The sequence below is a fragment of the Balaenoptera physalus genome, assembly GCF_965194825.1.
Source record: "Balaenoptera physalus genome assembly, chromosome: 13".
NCBI classification, from domain to species: Eukaryota; Metazoa; Chordata; class Mammalia; order Artiodactyla; family Balaenopteridae; genus Balaenoptera; species Balaenoptera physalus.
The window spans coordinates 100,144,602-100,165,175 of NC_138892.1; the positions used below are offsets into that span (position 1 = coordinate 100,144,602).

Consider the following 20,574-nt stretch of genomic DNA (forward strand, 5'->3'; position numbering starts at 1 on the left):
TCTCCATGGCACAGATATCAAGTTATTTAAGGCTCTTCAATATCCTTTGTTTGAAATACACTCTAATCAGTATCCTGAATATTGTTAAAGTCATAGCATAAGTAGTGTTGAAGTGGCAGTTGAAAGGTTGAGAACATGCTGGATTTGTAAGTCTCCAAAATGGATATCGTCACTGATTTAAGGTTGATGGCTCAGAGGTGGGCCTAACTCATGCTTTCAGTAGTCTGTTATATTTAAAAACATGGAAGTTTTTTAAACGTTTACTTGACTAAATTTCAATTAGAAGGAGCTATGGTAGGTTTTTGACCTCTCTTATTGACAATTACTAAAATGATATCCACTAGAGGGAAGTTAATTCTCTAAATTTTATGTATTAGTATTATTAAACACTAGTTAAGTAACCACAGAGTACTTGACACACTATTAACAAGTCGAAATAGACAGGTTTAAAATGCTTGTAAGGGATGAAAAAGATAAAACCAAAGTCACTTCATAGAATTTTTAAAAAAGAGCTGAACCCTGCATTGTTATAATTTTTGTAAATACCCTGATTTTCAAAATGAATTTTCTGCTTCAAGAGATATCTAAATTTGAATCTAAAGCAAGATCTAAACTAAATAAATTGAGGCATTTGGAGCTTTAATTAAAGATACACATAAATTTGAATGATTGGATAACACATAATATGTTGCGTTTTTTGTTGTTTAATCGTACCTACTAATCTCACACATTCCATTTTGACATTTGACTGTATATTTTCCTTATCTGTATTTCTTGGAACCTCAGTATTTTCCACATACTATTGATATATATATGTATATATATGAGATTGAACTGAAGAGTAGATCAAAAGTATGTCTCTCCTATTATGAAATCTTGACTATAATTTTACAAAGAATAAAATGTATGTCACTTGTTTTTTGTTGTTGTTGTTGTTTTGAAGAATTGGTGTATACATGTGTATCCACGCAGTGGAAACTGATTTTGTATCAGTTACCTGAACTGAAAGACTTCTGTCTCAACGTTTGGCAATATTTCATCTGGAGGCCATGGTTTCTCTTCCGTTGTGTGAAGTTGAGCAGTACTCTGTCCCATTGGATGAGTTTTTCTTGCTGCTTCATTGCAGTAGTGGACACCTGGAGCACTTCAAACAATAACAACCATTCCTGATAAAATACTGACATATAACAAAGTAAACCTTCAACACAGACTAAAGAGAACTACACATTACTGATTATATTTGTGATTAAAACCTACAAAGAATGCACAGCAAAAAGGCTCTTTGCCATTCCTGTTTCCTTATTCATCCAATTCCAGTCTCCCAAAGTAGTCAGGTTTGCCAATTTCTTTTTTATTCTTCCAGAGATATTTTGAATTTTGCATGCAAATGAATATAAAATCCCCTCTTTCCCCTTTATACAAATGGTAACAATCTTTTTACATGGTTTTTCACTTTTTATTTTAACATTTAAAATATATTTTGGACATAATACTATGTTAGTACATAAAGAGCTTTCTCATTCTTTTGTTATATAGGATTCCACTGTATGGATATGTCATGATTTATTTTAATAATTCTCTGTTTTAGACTATTTGTAATCTTTTGATATTACTGAAATACTGCAATAAAGAACCTTAGTTATACATAATTTCACACATGTGTAAGTATAATTTGTAAGATACATTGGCGGGTCAAAGTTTTGTGCATTTAAATTGTATTAGATATTTCCAAATTACCTTCCATGTGTGCCGATGCAAACTGTATAGGAAAAACTCAGTTTTCCTTCTATAAGCCTTTCTCCTGTGAATCACCTTGACTTTTCTGACACTTCTGGTCACCAAATGTATGGTTTCCCCACCACCACCCCCCTTGCCCTTCTCCACAACACCAGCTCAGTGTCCTATAATTTAATTCAACCTGACACTATCTTCTTGGAGAAAGTAACAATCCCACAGGTCAAGGGCTCAGTCCCAAAGATTGCTCCCCCCTTCAGATGCCAATGCAAGTAGTAGGTCCCCAGGTTTCCACAACTTCTGTTTGATTTGTCTACAAATTGGAGGTTCCCATGACTCCCTCCTGGGTTCAATTAATTTGCTAAGGCAGCTCACTGATAGGGAAATGAATTACCAGTTTTTTAAAGGATATGATAAAGCGTATATATGAACAACCAGGTCAAGAGATACATTGGGAGAGGTCTGGGAGGGTCCCGAGCTCAAGAGCTTCTGTCCCCATGGAGTTGGAGTTGGGTGTGTCACCCTCCCAGTGTGGATGTGTTCACCAACCTGGAAGTTCTCTGACTCCACACTATTGGGATTTTATGGAAGCTTCCTCACATAGGCATGATCAATTGTTTTTTTTTTATATAACTTTATTTATTTTATTTATTTATTTTTGGCTGCGTTGGGCCTTCGTTGCTGTGCACGGGCTTTCTCTAGTTGGCGGTGAGCAGGGGCTACTCTTCACTGCAGTGCGCAGGCTTCTCATTGGGGTGGCTTCTCTTGTTGCAGAGCGCGGGCTCTAGGCAAGCGGGCTTCAGTAGTTGTGGCACGAGGGCTCAGTAGTTCTGGCTCATGGGATCTAGAGCGCAGGCTCAGTAGTTGTGGTGCACGGGCTTAGGTGCTTCGCGGAATGTGGGATCTTCCCAGACCAGGGCTCGAACCCGTGTCCCCTGCATTGGCAGGCAGATTCTCAACCACTGTGCCACCAGGGAAGTCCCATGCATGATCAGTTGTTGCCATTTCCAGCTCCTCTCCCCTCTCTGGAGGATGGGGGGTGGAGCTGATAATTCCAAGCTTCTAATCATGGTGTGGTCTTGCTGGTGACCAGCCCCCACACAGGAGCTCACCCAGCGTCACCTCATTAGGACAAAAGATGCTCCAAGTGTTCTTTTCACTTAGGAATTTACAAGCGTTTCAGGAGCCCTGGGTCAGGAAAGGCGTCAAAGACCAAATATTAGGACAAGAGATGCTCCTAGTGCCCTTGTCACAGCAGAGCAGAGGGGAGAGACGCTAATGTATGTCTTCTATTATCTCATGCAAAAGTTCTCTCAATTTCATTTGGATTTGCATGTATCTTTTTATGTTTGATGTTGAAACTCTTTTCACACATGTATAAATAAAGGTCAGTTGTATTTTCTTTTCAATGAAGTGTATAATTATATCCTTTGTAATTTTTTTCATTGGGTTTCTAGTCTTATATATGTGGCCCTTATTGTGCCGTGAGAATTAATTCGGGCTGGCCTGGAATCAGCCTGAGCAGTGTTTTTAAAATTCCTACGTGACACTGATCTCCGGACAAGGCATGAAACATACAAATGAATAGTGTAGCTTTGTTATCATGGGTATGAGGATTTGGGGGGCCAGATTATACCGTCTTGTCAGCATTGTTTATTGATGACATACGATTGACGATTTGTCCCTGGTTACAAAGAGACCCTGAGAAGGCTCTGCTGTTGAGGCTAGTTACCTCTCAGGAATATGTCACGTGGTCAGCAAGACATAAACTCCCAAACAAGACTTCATTTTGGGCTCCCAAGTACCAAGGTGTCTTGTGTACACATCGGTGGTTCCTGATCCAAGAGAGAAATTGAGTCGTGAAAGGACACTTACATGGAGAGGAAGAGGTGCCTGTTGGAACCTGGTCTCTCCAGACACTTTTGTAATACACATCCTGCCTTTAATGCCTTCCCCTGCCCCTCCTCCCTCTCCCCCTCCGCCACCTTCGTCTCCACTTCCTCCTTCTCCTCCTTCCTCTTGCTTCTTGGTATCCCACAGTGTGGAGGTATCATTTTATAATTAAGTGGTCCCTTACTGATAGGCAATTGCATTTTTTTCAATCTTTTTTTTTTCTTCCTATTGCTACATGTGCAGGTTTATCAATAGGAAAACTTTCCAGAAGTGGGATTTCTAGATCAAAACTAATTCATTCAGTTTAAGATAACCCAGAGCTTGTTAAGAACATGATTGTCATGGTTGATCTTAACAGATTTCATAAACTAGACAGAGAAGAAAACAAAATTATGTGCCCATCAGAGAGCAAGATTTTTGAGGACATAAAAATGTACAGTATGATTTTATCAACATCCTTAGTATGTACTATATGCTTTTTTTTTTTTAATTTATTTATTTTTATTTATTTATGGCTGTGTTGGGTCTTTGTTGCTGTGCGAGGGCTTTCTCCAGCTGTGGCAAGTGGGGGCCACTCTTCATCACGGTGCGCGGGCCTCTCACCATCGCGGCCTCCCCCGTTGCGGAGCACAGGCTCCAGACGCCGCAGGCTCAGCAATTGTGGCTCACGGGCCCAGCTGCTCCGTGGCACGTGGGATCTTCCCAGACCAGGGCTCGAACCCGTGTCCCCTGCATTGGCAGGCAGACCCTCAACCACTGCGCCACCAGGGAAGCCCACTATATGCTTTTTAGCTATATAATAACTGATGATTGGAGACTATAGATTTATTTTTATGTATAAAACAAATTCTACATTCCATTCACTTGACAATATTGTTTCAAGATGTTGCACCTTCAGTTATTTTGCTTTGAATTGAAACTGTTCTCTGTACTTCAAGTTTCTTTCATCTTTTTACCCCAAGTAGTTAATATTTATAAAATAACACTGAAATTTGTTATACAGAATTGATACCTGAACCATAACTTTTGATATTTGCAATGTCAGATAAATACGTATTCTTGCAGTTAGAATGGAACTTGGCAATATTTCATTGAGAGTCCCCAGGTTTTACAGAAAAAACTGGATTTTTATGGATATATGGTAGTTCTCTTCCAACTCTGCAAATCTGCTTCCAGTATATATGTTTGATAAACAGATATTTAATTGTGAATTTCTTTTAAAAATGGACTAGCATTATATATATAAATATATATAGTATATTATATATACTATATATATTTATATTTATGTGTATTTTAATAAAGTACAGAGGGAGGATAGAGTGAGATAAGGGAAGTTCTGACATTTATGCTGGGCTGTGAAATTTTATTTGAGGAGATAGACAAGGTAACAATTACTTCTTGAGAGCCTAGAAATTATTAAAACATTCCTCTCTGAACCACCAGGAAAATAAGATCATAGCTAACATGAACAAGGTCAAGTTTCCTGTACTTTGTGGAAGCAAACCTTGTACTCCTCTCTTCTTCATTTCAGAACTCCTAATTCTCCTTTGCCAGCTAATTCCTCCTAGACAGAAAAATGATTTGCCAAGGCATACAAGAAATAAGAATTATCCAGACTATAACCTTCATCTCTGTCTTGCTAAGCATATTTCTTAGTGCTAGCATGAGTGATAATAAAGGGTCTTAGTCCTTTTTCTGGAACCTGCAGTTCTGTAATTGTTACATTTTATAAAAAATTCATTTGCTAGATATAGAAACATGTCTCCAGTTTGGACTAAAAGGAATAAAGAAATGTGGTTAAATATTGGCTCAAAGTTCTCACATTTACCTTAAACATACTAAATGGTACCTCATCAAATATAAAGTGAAAAACTCATATTAAAATAATCGTATAAGTCAAATTTAGAGCAAATGTGTATTAGAAAAGGAAGAGCCTATACTGAAAACTTACAAATTGCAAGCTTTGGCATACTAACATGATTCATAAATTGAATCATGATATAAGCAATTATTTGCATCATTTTCCCCAAACAGACCTATGGTATTAGATTTGAGTTAAACAACATGCAATTGAACAATTAAAAGTTATCATTAGGGCTTCCCTGGTGGCGCAGTGGTTGAGAATCTGCCTGCCAATGCAGGGCACACGGGTTCGAGCCCTGGTCTGAGAAGATCCCACATGCCGCGGAGCAACTAGGCCCGTGAGCCACAACTACTGAGCCTGCGCGTCTGGAGCCTGTGCTCCGCAACAAGAGAGGCTGCGATAGTGAGAGGCCCGCGCACCGCGATGAAGAGTGGCCCCCGCTCACCGCAACTAGAGGAAGCCCTCGCATAGAAAACGAAGACCCAACACAGCCAAAAATAAATAAATAAATAAATTTAAATTTAAAAAAAATAAAGGCCTTTACCATCTGAGCCTGGCCATCTGGGCTCTTCCTTTCAAAAAAAAAAAAAAGTTATCATTAGCATCCGAGTGCTTAGGGAGTTATAGCAAATAAATGTCCCATAACTTAAATAACGAAGCCATTATTTTATATCATTTATGTCATTTAGATGTTTCTAACTGATTTGTTAATCCATTTATAAATTATGAAGTTCCAGTTCCATGACATACATACATATAATTGTATATAACACTACATGAAGTATGTAACCTATCTATAGATTGTTTTGAAGATATCCTTTTGTACTTACACTTGACACCCAAGAAAATGGAGGTTGCTAATGAGCCTATGCAGAAGATACATAAAACCACTGTCACAAGACACCACGTTCCTGAACAAGGAATAGAGACAATGAAATTGAATTAGAGAAGGTAGAGGAAAGAGGTGGGGCAGGATAGGACGACACTGAGTAAACTAGGGAGTTAACATTAGACATTCCTCCTAGAGAATCAGCAAGGCCGTGTAACTGTGTGTAACAGGAAAAGGTGAACCCAAGCTCTTTGAAATGCAAGTCATAACTTGGAATACACTGGATTTGGAAAAATGCCAAACTGAACAGTTTTAATAATATACATCTCTTATCCTTATATAACACTACAAACTTAGTAACTAGTTAGATGTATTCTCTTCCAACAATCTTTTAGAGATGATGGCAAGCCAGGCAGCAGGCTTTAGTTTCTGAGAGCAAAGAGGCTGTCTCCAATCTCCTCATCTCTTGCCAGTGTCACTTGAGCATGATTGGTTCAAAGGTATTTCCCTTTAAACGTACGATTTTGGATGAGGACAATTTTTTAAGGTAATTTTGCAACTATTCAGGAAGGGAAAATGAATGTGTGATTTGTTATATTCTTAATGCTAGTTACAGAAAAATGTATAAAATTTATCTTTGGATAACGTCATAGGCTGAATAACAACTTTGCCTGAAATGCCTGTGTCCTAATCTCTGGAACCAGTAAGTGTTACCTTACATGGAAAAGGAGATTTTAAAGGTATAATTAAGGATCTTGGGATGGGGAGATTATCCTGTTTTATCTGGGCACTTATAAGTGAGATTTAGATTAGAGGGACAGACTGCCATATGATGGAGGAAGCAGAGAGACATTTGAAAATGTGCTACTGTCTTTTGAAGATGGAAAAGGAGCCAGAAGCTAAGGAAAACAAGAAATGCAGCTCTAGAAACTGGAGAAGACAGGGCATGGGTTGCCCCCTAGAGCCTCTCTAGGGAAGGTAGCCCCATGACACCTTGGTTTCAGCCCAGCGGAACCCATTTTGGACTTCTGATCTCTAGAACTATAAGAAAATAAATTTGTGTTGTATTAAGCCCCTAAGTCTGTGGTAATATATTACCTAAACAATAGGAGACTAATACGAATATTAAATTATAAAGACAGAACTGATCCAGGCTGACGAGTGTTTGCCAGTTTTTTCAACCTACGTTTTCTCTTTTACATCTTAGTATTTATCAGATAATGCGCAGGGTGTTTTTACGTGGGAACTAAAATTACACAAAATATATGATTGCTTTCACTTATTTTCCAAATCCAGGAATTCTTTGTCTTTCCAGTGAGAGAGAGAGAGAGAGAGAAAACCAGTGTAATACATATTTGTCAAGTCCATTTCTCTTTTCCTTTTTCACTTCTACTTACTCCTCCTCCACTTCATTTCATTTTTAATATTATCATATTATGCATATTATAATACTCTTAAGTGGGTTATCTCAGATTAGAAAAATCACCTTGGGCTCATTATAGAACAGGAAAGAAAGAAAACCCATAAACCACAAGGTCTTGGTCTAAATAAGTAGAACTGGTTACCTGAATTTTTGGTGGAAGACAGATGTTTCTGGTAAGGGTTTGGTGCTGGATTATCCCACTGAAGAGAGGTGTATGTCTCTTCCCCCTGCATGTCTGAGGTGCTTTGATAGGTAAGGGGGTCCACGTGAGAAGCTGAGACAAATAACTCCTTTTGTAGTCAGGAGCGGATTAATGGAAGAACTGAAATTAGCTATCTTTTCACACCAGTGGGGAAATATGTTTGAGTTTAAGGAATAGAATAGATGCATTTTCATCCAGAAAGTAGAAGTTTAAGCCAAAGCATAACTTGGTAAAGAGGGAAGTGAGAAAGAAACTGAACTCAAAATGGCCAATAATAGAATAGGTTATTGCTCTGGTTTCTACCATGTAGCAGATGTTGAAGGTGATAGCACTGGATTACTGTTAAAATGAAAAGGCCAGAAGTGCAGAGAATGAGCTTACATTTGGTATAGGATGTGAAGTGTGGGAATGACCTTGATAGCAAAAATACGAGGATAGCTCACATTGGGCCAACCAGCGTGGAAGGAATTGTAATCACTGTACATCCTTAAACAAGAAAACTGGGAAAGGATTTCATCCCTCAAATAAATTTACACACTGTATTAGTTGGGGTGATGCAGTTGCTGTGACAAGTAAACCTCAAAATATCAGTCATTTAACACAAAGTTTATTTCTCGCTCACGTAACATTTTAGCTCCAGTAATCCTGGTTAGTGGGCAGTTTTCCTCCAAATGCAACCCCGCTCCTTCTATTTTGTGAGTGGTTGGAATGTCATACTTCTAGCCAATGGAAAGAAAAGGAGAAGATGGCATATCCACATCTGCTTCTTAAAAGCCGTAACCTTGAATTATCATGTATGACATTCACATGCATTAATAATGTCCTGTTTGAATCTACAGTTTGGTCCTGATAAGCCTAATTTTTGCCTGGCTAGCAAACTTTCTACAATAATTTCACTCTAGAAGGGAAACATGAATTATTTAGTGGATAGAGGGCTGTTTCTGCCACATCCTGTGACTACAGCATTGGTATTGAGAAATTTGATACTTTAATCATCATTCATATATTGGCCATTTGTCCTTATGGCCAAAAGTAGTGTCTCAGTAATTTACAGTCTGCAAATCCCAACAATCTGCACAATTCTTTTTGGTCGCAGTGTCTCACTGGATCAACCATTGATCTCTGTAACAAAAGAAAACAAATGGCGCACTCAAGGGGGCATCTGAGGGCATTTAACAAAGACGGTTTTATAAAGATTGGGGAAGGATTAAGGAAACCAGAAAGGGGTTGTGAAATATGCATTGGGGAACGATTAACACACCCAGGCCTGAAGGGTTAAGAGGAGGGTGATTATTGGAACTTTGTGACCTATCTGAAAGGGTCATGGCCTAAGACACAGAACATGCGGGCTTTGCCAAACCAGGGTGTGGTAGGCGACAGCCAGCGTCATAAACACCCGGACCGTTCTCCCCTTTCACCCCCCTGATCACTGCTAGTACCTCCCAATAGAGGAATTAACTGAAGCCAGAGGTCAAGTTTGCCCAGATATTGCTGTACATTGGAGTTCTGCCTCCCAAGGCATAGGATGGGGCCAAGAGGATCTCAAGAGGCAAATGGAGAATATCCAGCAAATTCTCCAAATATGTCATATGATTTTTATGTGACCTGAGATTCTGACAGAGAAAATAATGTGACTTAACTCCCTATAGCCTTTACATTGAAATGATTTCTATCTTGAGGTGAAGAAGAGGAAGAAACAATAAGCACAACAAATATGCATTAAGAGCAATGTCAGGAGGAATGTAGGAACGGAAGTTCAGTGGTTGTCATTAATTTCCAGGGGCTCTCAAATTTTATCAGCACTAAATATCAGGCTCAGAAAGATCTAGTTTTCCCCAATACAGTATGTTCTCTGATAAATTTCTTTGCGGGAAACATTGGGCTCTCCCAGCCAAAGATTAGTATGTTACTTGTATGATGTTTAATGTTTTTAATCATACTATCTTATTTATTCTTCATTATATTCCAAGCACTGTTTCAAAGGCCTTTTACTTGAATTATTTTGATTCTCAAAATAGCTCTGTGACGTAGTTACTATTATTAGTATGTTGTAACAAAATTGCAAATTGAGGCATGGAGAAGTCAAACTATTTTCCCAAGTTCACTTACCTGTGCTACTAAAGTCTATGCTATTCTGATTTTATGTATAAGATGCTTTTGACATGAGTATCAGAAAAAAAGAATCTTTGTAGGTACAGTTTGATTGGTTTACATTTTTTAATTGCACTTTTGCCATCCACTACAATATTATTCTTTAAAATTTAGTCATGAATAGTGATATAAAACGTATGCTTTTCCATTTGGGGGAGATAAAACATTAAATTTCAGAGCTATGGCTGATTTTTGGACAGTTTTCTGAATTATTAGTTCCAATTTGGTCTCTCTAAATTAACAAGTAAAAATAGGAAAATAATGGCATTATACCCCAAAAGCCAAGATCTCAACACATTTGAAGTGGAAGCAGAATCTATGGTATTTCTATTGTTTTTCCTCAGTGCCCCCTCTTGCCACCCCTCCCCTGCCAAATCTACTTGTTTATTGATAGTCTAAAACAAAATAGACTCAAGTGTCTTTGGGTGTCGGTGCACAAAGCTATAAAAGTTATACATATTCATCGAGTATTAATTATATGCTTGGTACTCTGCTCAATGCCTTACATAATTATATTAAATAATCCTCACAATTACTTTATGAGTAAGGTAATAATATTAAACTCATTTCATAGATGAAGAAACTGAGTTTTAAAGAGACTAACCGATTTACCAAAAGCCAGATAGAGAGTAAGTCCCAAAGTAACATTTCTCGAAATGTACTAAAGGATACTTGTATCAGAATCAAGTCAGGGTGCTTATTAAAAACATAGGACTCTCTCCTCAGCCTTCCCACTGAGTACCATAAGTATTTGTGTTTGAACATTTGCATGTTTTAACAAGCACCTCAGTTGAGATGTTTGAGAATCATGTTCATAAATTTCATTGCCACGAATTTAAGGAGAAAGAGTACCTTCAGGGGAGCTGTGAAAAGAAATGAAATTTTTGCCTATTATCCTGTTAAAGGGTGCCTCTCTACATATCTATAAATACTGCATGAGTTACTCAGCAAAAGCCAAACATAGAGCTGTCAGGAAAAGAACTATATAAAGAATTTTTGCTTGCTGTTCAACTAGCCTGTGCAACTTGTTAAAAAGCATTTACTCATTTTCCAACCCCGTCAGTTTTCTTGCAAACTTTATTTTCCTTCTCTTGGACAGAAAATTACTGCTCTTGAGTCTGACCATAGGGGGACTTGGAATAGAAATTTTATCTGTATAGTGTTTTACTGATTGCTGTGCTTTCTAATGAACTATCTCACACAAAGAGAAGCAAATATTTTTCTGTTTCCTGTGAGCCAGGAGCTGTGCTTGCTGGCATAGAATAGAAAATAAGAAAGTCATGGGGTTTGCTTTCATGGAGTTTCTGATATAATTAATACTTGGAAGTTTTATTTTAGGTTGTGGAACTGTGAGGTATATAAGACAGGTGTTATACTATTTTAAATATTAGAAAATGGAAGTTGAGAGGCAACATGATTGAACCATGGTTGTACTTGAGTGATCATGCCATCTAAACTATTCTACTGACTCCAAGTTTAGTGTACTTTCCACCATCTTATGCTGTTTTTCAAACTTAGATATTTTGCATAGTCTCAGACTTAGATATTTTGCAGAGCTTAAGTCATTTAAGCGCTAGCCTTTCTTGTTTCAATGTAAAATGTATATGTTTATGTCTGAAGATGCAGTGAATCACAGCATGTTGAGATAATTAGGAACGGAAGACAAGAAGAATGAAAACTAATGGAAGCGGAACCATTGGGAAACAAACAATCAGCTCATAGACTGGTTTCTGGATGTATAAAGAAGGCACTAAGTTATTCCTCAGTATAAAGGGTTATATAAAGAAGGAACTAAGTGGTGTTGGTAGGAAAGATACTGTAAAGATGACTCTAAGGGGAATAAAGGGAAAAATAAGCAATTCTATGGCTAGGGATTCCTTCATCCAGATCTCTTATTGTACTATCAAGCACTTGTCTGTGACATGCTGTGCATGTCTTTGCATTAAAGTAGTTGGTCCACCTTTGCCATGCCTGCCTTCCTTTCACACATTAAATAATGTTTGTTCTCACAGAAGGTAGGGTGAATTTTCCCATTATGAAAATAAGCACAATTCATATTTTCTGTTGCAGTTCCAGAAAGCTTGAACCTGTGAATGGAAAAGGTAGGATGAGTTCCTTTGAAAGCTAAATAAACAATCAACAATCAAACTCTGTGTATAGTATTTTGTTGCATAAAGTGGAGATAAGAAGTACGAGGCAAAAAACTAAAAAGCAACATTCAGATCGTTGAGAAACTTCCAATCTGCTTGGGAGTATAAAGTATGTACATTTGAATAGCTCAATAGCAAATTAATATGGCATAAGAGTAAGCAGAAGTGAACAGTAGGTACAATAGGAGTCCAGAGGAAAAGACGGATGGGTATCTGAAATAATGAGAAAGGCTTTACCTTTTCATCTTTTCATGGAAGATCATATTTTAGTTCTGCCTTGAAGGAAGGGTAGGATTTAGATAAACAGAGAGGAGCCTTGTAGGGCAAGTAGCTGCACAGGTTGGAAATGAGCTCAAGGAAAAATAAGTCGATTAAAAATTTTTGAAATGAGGATTTATGTTATAGGGCAGCTGGATACAAGACTGTATTGTAATTGCTTGTTATATGTCCTGCTACAGTGCTACGACAAGAGGACAAAGAATGTATATTTATTCATTCATTTGCCAATATCTATGGGATATCTACTACGAGCCAAAGTTGTTTTATGTGCTGATGAGAGAGTGGTAAACAAAGACAAGGTCCTTTCTACTGGGGAACTTACATTATAATGAGAGAAGGTTGGTAAGAAGCCAACAGATAAATAGAAAATTTCAGAGAGTGGTAAGAGTCATGATGAAACAGACAGTGTGATATGATAGACTCAAGTGCATGTGGTGGAGGGAGGCTAGTTTAGTTTGAGTAATTAAAGCTGGTCTCACTGAGGAAGTGATGATTAAACAGACTTCAGTGACAAGGGGGAGTCCTTCATGGAGTTCTGGAGGCAGAGCTTTCTAGAAGGGAAGAGCAAGTGCAAAAAGCCCTAAGACCTCAAAACATGTTTGATTCATTGAAAGAACAGAGGGATCACCAGCGTGTCTGCACTATTGTGAATGAGGCAACAAATGATAAGAATAAAACCCAGGTCTGTGAAGAAGCTTGCTTGTACTCATAATATTCTTGGCTCCTACCCATAGTAAATGCTTAATAAATATCTGTTGAATAAATTAATTAAAACTTTAAGTAATGATCAGATTGTATAGGTTTTTGGTTATAAGTTTAAATTTTAACTGGAGAGACATTGCACAAGATTAACAAAAGGTGATTAGAGATTGGAAAACCATATTAGGTAACCCAATGTAATTGGTCCCTTTGCCTGGATTGTCTGTAGAAGGCTACAGACAAATGGCACGAACTCAAAATGGGGCCGATTCTAGTCTGGTTCTTTCTAGCTGAGGTCTGGTGCTCCCTTTTGACATGAACATTAGAATCACCTTGTGACTGATAATATGCCTGATTCTTGGATACCCCTAAGGTAAAAGACGAGGTAAAATGATACTGAAAAGTCAAAAGAAGCCTCAAAGAAATAATCTTCAACCATAAAATAATGAGGATGATAATTTTGTTCTGAAAATATGTGAAGAGAATCAGATCAAGCTAAAAAAACAAAACAAAACAAAACCACATACATAAAATGTTCCAATGGTGAAGTTAAGGGTAGAAATAAATGGGAAGGGTTTCCCTGGTGGCGCAGTGGTTGGGAATCCGCCTGCCAATGTAGGAAGCACGGGTTCGAGCCCTGGTCCGGGAGGATCCCACATGCCGCGGAGCGCCTAGGCTCAGTGTGCCACAACTGGTGAACCTGTGTGCCACAACTGCTGAAGCCTTCACGCCTGGAGCCTGTGCTCCGCGGCGGGATAGGCCATGGCAATGAGAAGCCCATGCAAGGGAGAGTAGCCCCCGCTTGCCGCGGCTGGAGGGAGCCTGCGCGCAGCAACGAAGACCCAATGCAGCCAAAAATAAAAATAAATAAATAAAATCAATAAATTCATTAAAAAAAAAAAAAAAAAGAATTTGCCTCGATTGAGTGCCTACTGTATGCCAGGCCCTGTGCAGAGCACTCCCTTAAAAAAAAAGAAATAAATGGGAAAAAAGTATCAGGAATAGAGGTGGATTGCGACTTAGATAAAAAGCAGAGGAATGGGAGAGTAGGAAAGTAGAATCTTATTACAAGTGCTCTGTTGTTAGGATTATGGTGTAAGTGACTCAGCCAATGCTTATGTAACACACAGTAAACCACAGAGCCACCTCCCAACTTTTAAGTAACCTGTACTCAAGAGGGTAGAAGACCTCAGGACTCAAAATTCCTAGTTGTGCCTTGTATTCTGAGCATCCAATAACTTACAAATGTTTGGAGGGAACTGAGCCGTCTTCCCACATCCAGACGTCACTGGATTTCTGGCGGGACAATCCAACCCAACGAATTAATCCAGTCCTGCTACTGATGTATTGCTATTGCAAACAAAAGTAAATATAATGTTCAGAGTGTTTCTACAGTTCTTGTAACGGCATAAAGGCAAAGCTTCATGATAAGATGCTGGACATAAAAAGTAGATTATATGTCTATATTAATACTAATTATATTTGATATTTAGAATTGTACCAAGTTCACTTGTTTTTGCATAAAAATACTTGCAGGATACAGGGAAAACTGTAAGCAAGATAGATAATATTCTAATATTCCTATGTGTTTATCTTCCATCAGTTGAAGGTTAGAATCCCAAATAAAGTATCAAATATGGCTCTTAAATGAAATAAGTGGTAAACAACTAGAGAAGGAAAATGAAAAGAAATACATTGTTGATGAAACTTTATATTCCCTAGAATTAAGCTCTACTCTCTTTGGTTTCATTGCTTAGCTTGCCTACAAAATCTTGCATACAGGAATATTCATTTATTTTAGTTGACTGGGTAAAAGAGAGTTATACAATGTCTTTCTCAAAGGGATTTCCAAATGACGTGCATCTACTTTTTTCTACTTTGAAATGATCACTATTTACTATATTATATACTATACTTGTTTATTTTGTTCTTTGCCTATTGCTCCAACTGGAATAAAGTTCCATGAATTTAGGAATTTTTGTAGGTTTTATTAACGCATAGGTTCAGGTCCTGGAATAGTTCCAGCACATATTTGTTGAATTAATGGATGAATAAATCAGTCAATCAATCGATCTATGGGTAACAGAATTAAAAAGAGGTCAAATGTTCACGTAATCACATACCTCCCGGAAAAAACAGGTGAGGACACATTCTTGGCAAATAAAAAATGACTTGAGCATCTTGGCAGACACGTGAGACACAAAATGGCATTCCATAAGAGATATTTTGTGAGAGTCACTTATTTCTTAAAGCTTGAGCTACCTGTCACCTTTCTGTTAATTTATGTTTTTTTTTTTCTTTAAAGTACATCCGTATTGTATACTTCACTATAGGACCTGACAGATACAGTCTACCTGAAATTTAACTATTTTTTATTTCTCAAAAATTACATTACTTCCTCTTTTAGTTGTTCATCTCCAACCTGATATCAGCCTAGAGTAATAAGATTCAAGACTTGTTTAGTCTCCAATTAATCTCTTTGTAATAGAATTGAGATTTCAAAGCAGGTACTCTCTTATTTTGCCTGATTTGAAAGAAGTTAATTTATCTGAATATCTTCTCTATGAGTCTGAGCCACAAAAATAGTATATGGTACAGCAAATTAGAATAACAGGACACCCAAATGAGCATGGACATCACTGGGCTGATTTCCTCATGTCTGGTCCACTACTGGTTACTTCAGCTCTCAGTAAGGTACAAGTCAATTTTGCTGATTACCTATAGCAGTTCTGTAGAAAATGGCTTGCCTGAATATTTGAGTTTTATTGAATTTCTGTCTGCATAGAGCCCAAATCCTGATCTTCTATTCCAATTTATATTTGCATTTATTTTAATATGCAAAAATGTGAATAATTACTATATTAGAAATTGTAGGATAAGTACAATAAATAATTTCTGCCTTTTAAAAAATAGATGTTTTGACAAACTGTTATTGGGTAGAAGGGAGACCCCAAGTCTTGGTTCCTGGCTTGCTCCCAGGATTTATGAAAAAGAAAAGCTACATTCAATAATATAGGGAGAGTGCAGTAGTGGATGTGAATGTACATTACTTGAAAAGAGAGCTTTTGTTAGAAGCTGTCATAAAGGGAAATATAGAAGAGGAGACATGTTTAATAAAAAATTTTCAACTGAAATCCTGTGTGTTATGCAAATAAGATTGTGCCCCAAACTACGCCTGGTAGGGCCTATGAAAAGATAGAGTTTGCATCATGGTTCGTTCAAAGTGTCAATAATTTAGCAAAAACTGAGAATGCATGTAATGTTGGGATAACACTTATATTTATATTTTACAATCATATTGAGTTTCTTTATACTTTCAGATCCTGTTTTGAATTAATAAACAGAGTTAAGGAAGCCAAGAATTAATCTTAACTCTTGTTGCAGACATAAGACCAGAACTCAGTTTCATTAGTTCTATTTCAGCACTTTCTACTCTCAAATGTAATTTTTACTGAGCTTGATAAGGTTCTGAGATTAGCACAAACTGCAAGACATAAAAATGTAAAAAAAAAAAAAAAGTCAAGTGTTTCATTTGAGATTTCTCTCCTTGTGACTCCAAAATATTTGACATAGAAATAGTCTTACCAGCATGTCCTCCGTGGTGATCTTCAGAAGAGTAGCATTTACATCAGCACAGTATTTCTTACTGTCTTTCCATGTCAAGTTGTGCCTGAAGAATCCATAGCAACTGTCTCCATAATATCTCCAGTGTACATCACATGGGCTGCATTTATGGCCTTAAGGAGAATCCAAGCATAGGATGCCTTTCATTCTGAAAGGATGGGCTTACTTTTTCCTCATATTCAATGTTTCCTGAAGATCTCAAGATTCCTGACAGATAGCATCACAAGAATACTCCAGAGTTAGGGGAGATGAAGAGACTACCAAATCATACTTACTTTCCTTTTGTCCTGATTGTTGTAGTAAATCTTGGCAGAACTTCCTCGCTAATTGTTTCAGAGTTCCTGAGAGATGTTCATTCTCAGCTTGTAGGTAGTTTTGCTGCGTGACAGCTAGTTGTAAAAATTAGATAATAATTTGTAATTAGGATAATAAGGAGTGATGCAAAGAAGAGGTCCTCTCAATGAACTTTATGTTCAGTAGAGTTGTCAATCTATGAAGTGTTTACTAGATACATTATGAGTAAAAGAGTGCTGAAAAGGGATCAGGGTAAAGGGGTTATAAAGAAAACATTACGTGCCAGGCAGAATGACAACCGAGAGTTCTCCAAAAGAATAGGCAAACTATTTGAAGGAGATGACCACAAGTAAGAACATGCCATAATCAAATCGCATGCCCAAAGCAGTCGTTTTGACCTTTCCTTGAACACAGATTTCTAAGCACATTTCACAGAGGTGAATGACCTCTGCTATTATGTTTTCTAGGTAACGCCAGAATATCCATTCACTTAAAAAATACATATTGAGGACATCCCTGGTGGTCCACTGGTTAAGACTCCGTGCTCCCACTGCAGGGGACACGGGTTCGATCCCTGGTCGGGGAACTAAGATCCTACGTGCCCTGCGGCGCGGCAAAAAAAAAAAAAAAAAAAAAAAAAGTATTGATTTCTTGTTGTCCTCGAAGTACTGTGATATTCAGGTAAATCAAAGTAGTGAATGCAAAGTTCTAAAATATCTTATGAAAAAATAAACAAGTATCTGAACAAACAACAATTATACACATGATAATGTGACGTTGGAGGGCTTTTAGATGTATAGGAAGAAAAAATATTTATAAGTTAGGTGGGATATGAATTGTCTCAGTGGAAGTAAATACATTCATCTTAAAAAATGGGAAGGAGGACATTTTAGGAAGAGGGGATAGAATCAGCAAAATCTCAGGCAGGGGAACATAGGATTTATTTGTGAAACAGAAAACTCCACGTTGGCTGGATCTTAAGATGCACAGAATAGGGAGGAAAAAATAAAAAGTTTCAAAAGATAGTGTGGATCTATACTGAGAAAGATCTTAAAGACCAGCTTAAAATTCTTAAACAATAATTTTTAATTAATTTTAAAAACCGAAAAGGTAATTTTAATCAAAAGGTAAAGTTCAGAGTTCTCCTTTATTGAGAATAACCTGGCAGCTATGTATAGGATAATTGCAGTAGCGACAAATAAATAGTGACAATTAAGCTTCATGGCATACACCAGGACACTTACGTATTGCCTTCCTCAGATCAAATCATTGGCAATAAGTCAATACTTACACATAATCCCCAGAGCCACCAGCCCAACAACCATCCCCATGCACAAGATCAGCAGAATCAAAGCCATCACACGCCACAAAGAGGAGGAAGCAGGGTCAACTGTGGGCATACAATCAAGATGTTAGGGGGCAGGCAGTATGGCATAGTTTTGGGGGACAGCTTCACCCCCATCCCCTGCCCTCTCAGGATTGTCCAAGTGCTATAAACAGCTTCTCTGGCCCATCTTGCCTTTGCTCCCTTGGTAATCACCAACAGTAAACACAACCCACTCCATCCCCACTCCCACTGGACTTCTCTCTGAGTCAAAATGTAACTAGCAGCTAAGGTCTTGCGTGTTTGTGTTTGTCTTTGTTTTATTTTGTGCTCACTCCTCTAAATAATGGTGTTTATAAGCCACAACTGTGGAATCACACCCACTTGCTGACATCTTAGAAAGTGGAGTTTTCAAACATTTCCTCCTCTTATACCTTAGATTTCTATTCCCTCCAGCATTTAAATCTATAAGCCTTAATGCAACGTGCCCTGCTTGTATCATTTGTTGTTTATATTCTAAATAACATAGGTAGCCCCTGTAGATATCACTCAAATGATGTAGGGAAAGAAGGTCATTCAGGAAAATAAAACAAAACTATGTATGCTATCACTAGTAGGAAAAAGGAAACTAGGGTGGATCCATTTCAACAGTTAATTTCCCAATTGCTGCCTCTGGGCATTCTTACCTGAAGTGAGAGCTGGTTTTTGAGTTTTAATATTTAAGGTGACGTATCCATCTTCATCCTGCATGGCTTCCCTTGGAATGAAAGTGAACTCAGCATTCAATGACTTTGCAACATGTAGTGCCTACCCTTATGATTTCAATGTCTACCCGTCTGTGGTCCTCCTCTCTCTGGTAAGGTGGAGACGTATGAGTTGGGGCACATGATTTTTTGTTTTTTGTTTCTTTCCAGGAAGCCCTTTAATAGCCGGTCAGATATACATGGACCTTGAACACCAAAACACAAAAATAATAACTTGTGGTAAACGAGTAGATATGGCATTTGTTTCCTGTTTCCTTAACTTCCATTCTGACTATTCCATCGTGTATATCCTTTCAAAGAACAGAAGTTCATGCTTCATCTTAACCTTGGCAGATTCTAAATCATGTTGTTTAAATGAACTTATTTCTGATGAAAACTCATGGATAAAACATCAACAGATATAGAGTCTATCTCATTGTGGTGTAAGAGTCTAATATAATTTGATCTAAGATGAGTTATATTAGATGTTTCATGGTCTTGTGTTAGAAGGTCTAGTTATGACCTAGAATTCATCCAAATTCTTGCACATTTTGCAAATCAAAGTTTTTTTTTTAGAGTTATTCATCCATCCATTTATTTGATTGCATTAAAATGAAAAACTGAACAAGCTGACATTTTAAGTAATGAGTCAAAGATATTCAAATTATATTATACTCTTTAGCCCCTGAAAATCAAAGTTTTAAAAAATTTGAGAACACCACATGAGGCAGGATTTATATGGCTTAGGTTTAGGCATCAAAGGAAAACAATCTAATAAAGTGAAATAATACAAAGTTAATGTCTTGATATATTGCCTTTCAGTAATGTTTTCACTTTAAAGTAAATTTCCAGGAATGGCTTTTGCATCTCTGATAACTTTAACCATAAGCTGAGTGTCTTATGGCTGGATCTCTGCTTCATAAAAATATATTTGCCTTTATTTGTATCCATCAAGCGTGACTTTGTGGTGTTAGAAATATGCTGGGTAAGTACAGAGACTGTCAGGGTCAAAGGAGGCGCTGATAACATTAGTCTTAATTCTGCTTCCTCTCTCCACGTACCCCATAAATACAAGCTGAGTTACTCAGCAAAAATTAAGCAGAGAACTGCAGGAAAAAACAATAGATACAACAAAATTTTCTTTTCTCTTTTTCAAAATCCAGAGGCTTTTCCAGCTATCTCTCAATCACCCTATAAGGCCTATCATTGACATTTTATTTCTACTTGCATATTTTATCGCTCCCTCTTTTCTTGGCTTAGGAAAGTATAGCTGAAGAAGTCTTTATTCCAAATATCCTGATGAGTTTGAATTTGGAATAAAAACCTTTGTTTAATATTGTAGAGGTTGAGTGTTACATAAGT

The 20,574-nt window shown here is 37.4% G+C and overlaps 3 protein-coding genes across 3 annotated transcripts in view; 1 reads left to right on the plus strand and 2 right to left on the minus strand.

Annotated features, from left to right (window-relative positions):
* The window catches only part of CLEC9A (C-type lectin domain containing 9A), a 13,883-nt gene extending 5,866 nt beyond the window's left edge, over positions 1-8,017 (minus strand). The window contains 3 exon segments of the mRNA XM_082420428.1: positions 998-1,144; positions 6,325-6,405; positions 7,889-8,017. Of these exon segments, the coding sequence (XP_082276554.1) occupies positions 998-1,144; positions 6,325-6,405; positions 7,889-7,979 (319 nt within the window). The 5' untranslated portion in view covers positions 7,980-8,017.
* The window catches only part of CLEC12A (C-type lectin domain family 12 member A), a 340,991-nt gene that overhangs the window by 285,478 nt on the left and 34,939 nt on the right, over positions 1-20,574 (plus strand). The gene's annotated exons all lie outside the window — the stretch shown is intronic.
* CLEC1B (C-type lectin domain family 1 member B) lies at positions 10,147-20,311 on the minus strand. Its single transcript, XM_082420376.1, has 6 exons — positions 19,156-20,311; positions 18,437-18,535; positions 17,127-17,240; positions 16,813-16,964; positions 14,471-14,577; positions 10,147-12,186 (listed from the first exon to the last, which is right to left on the minus strand). The coding sequence occupies exons 1-6, from the start codon at positions 19,217-19,219 to the stop codon at positions 12,042-12,044; spliced, it is 681 nt and encodes a 226-aa protein (XP_082276502.1). The 5' UTR covers positions 19,220-20,311; the 3' UTR covers positions 10,147-12,041.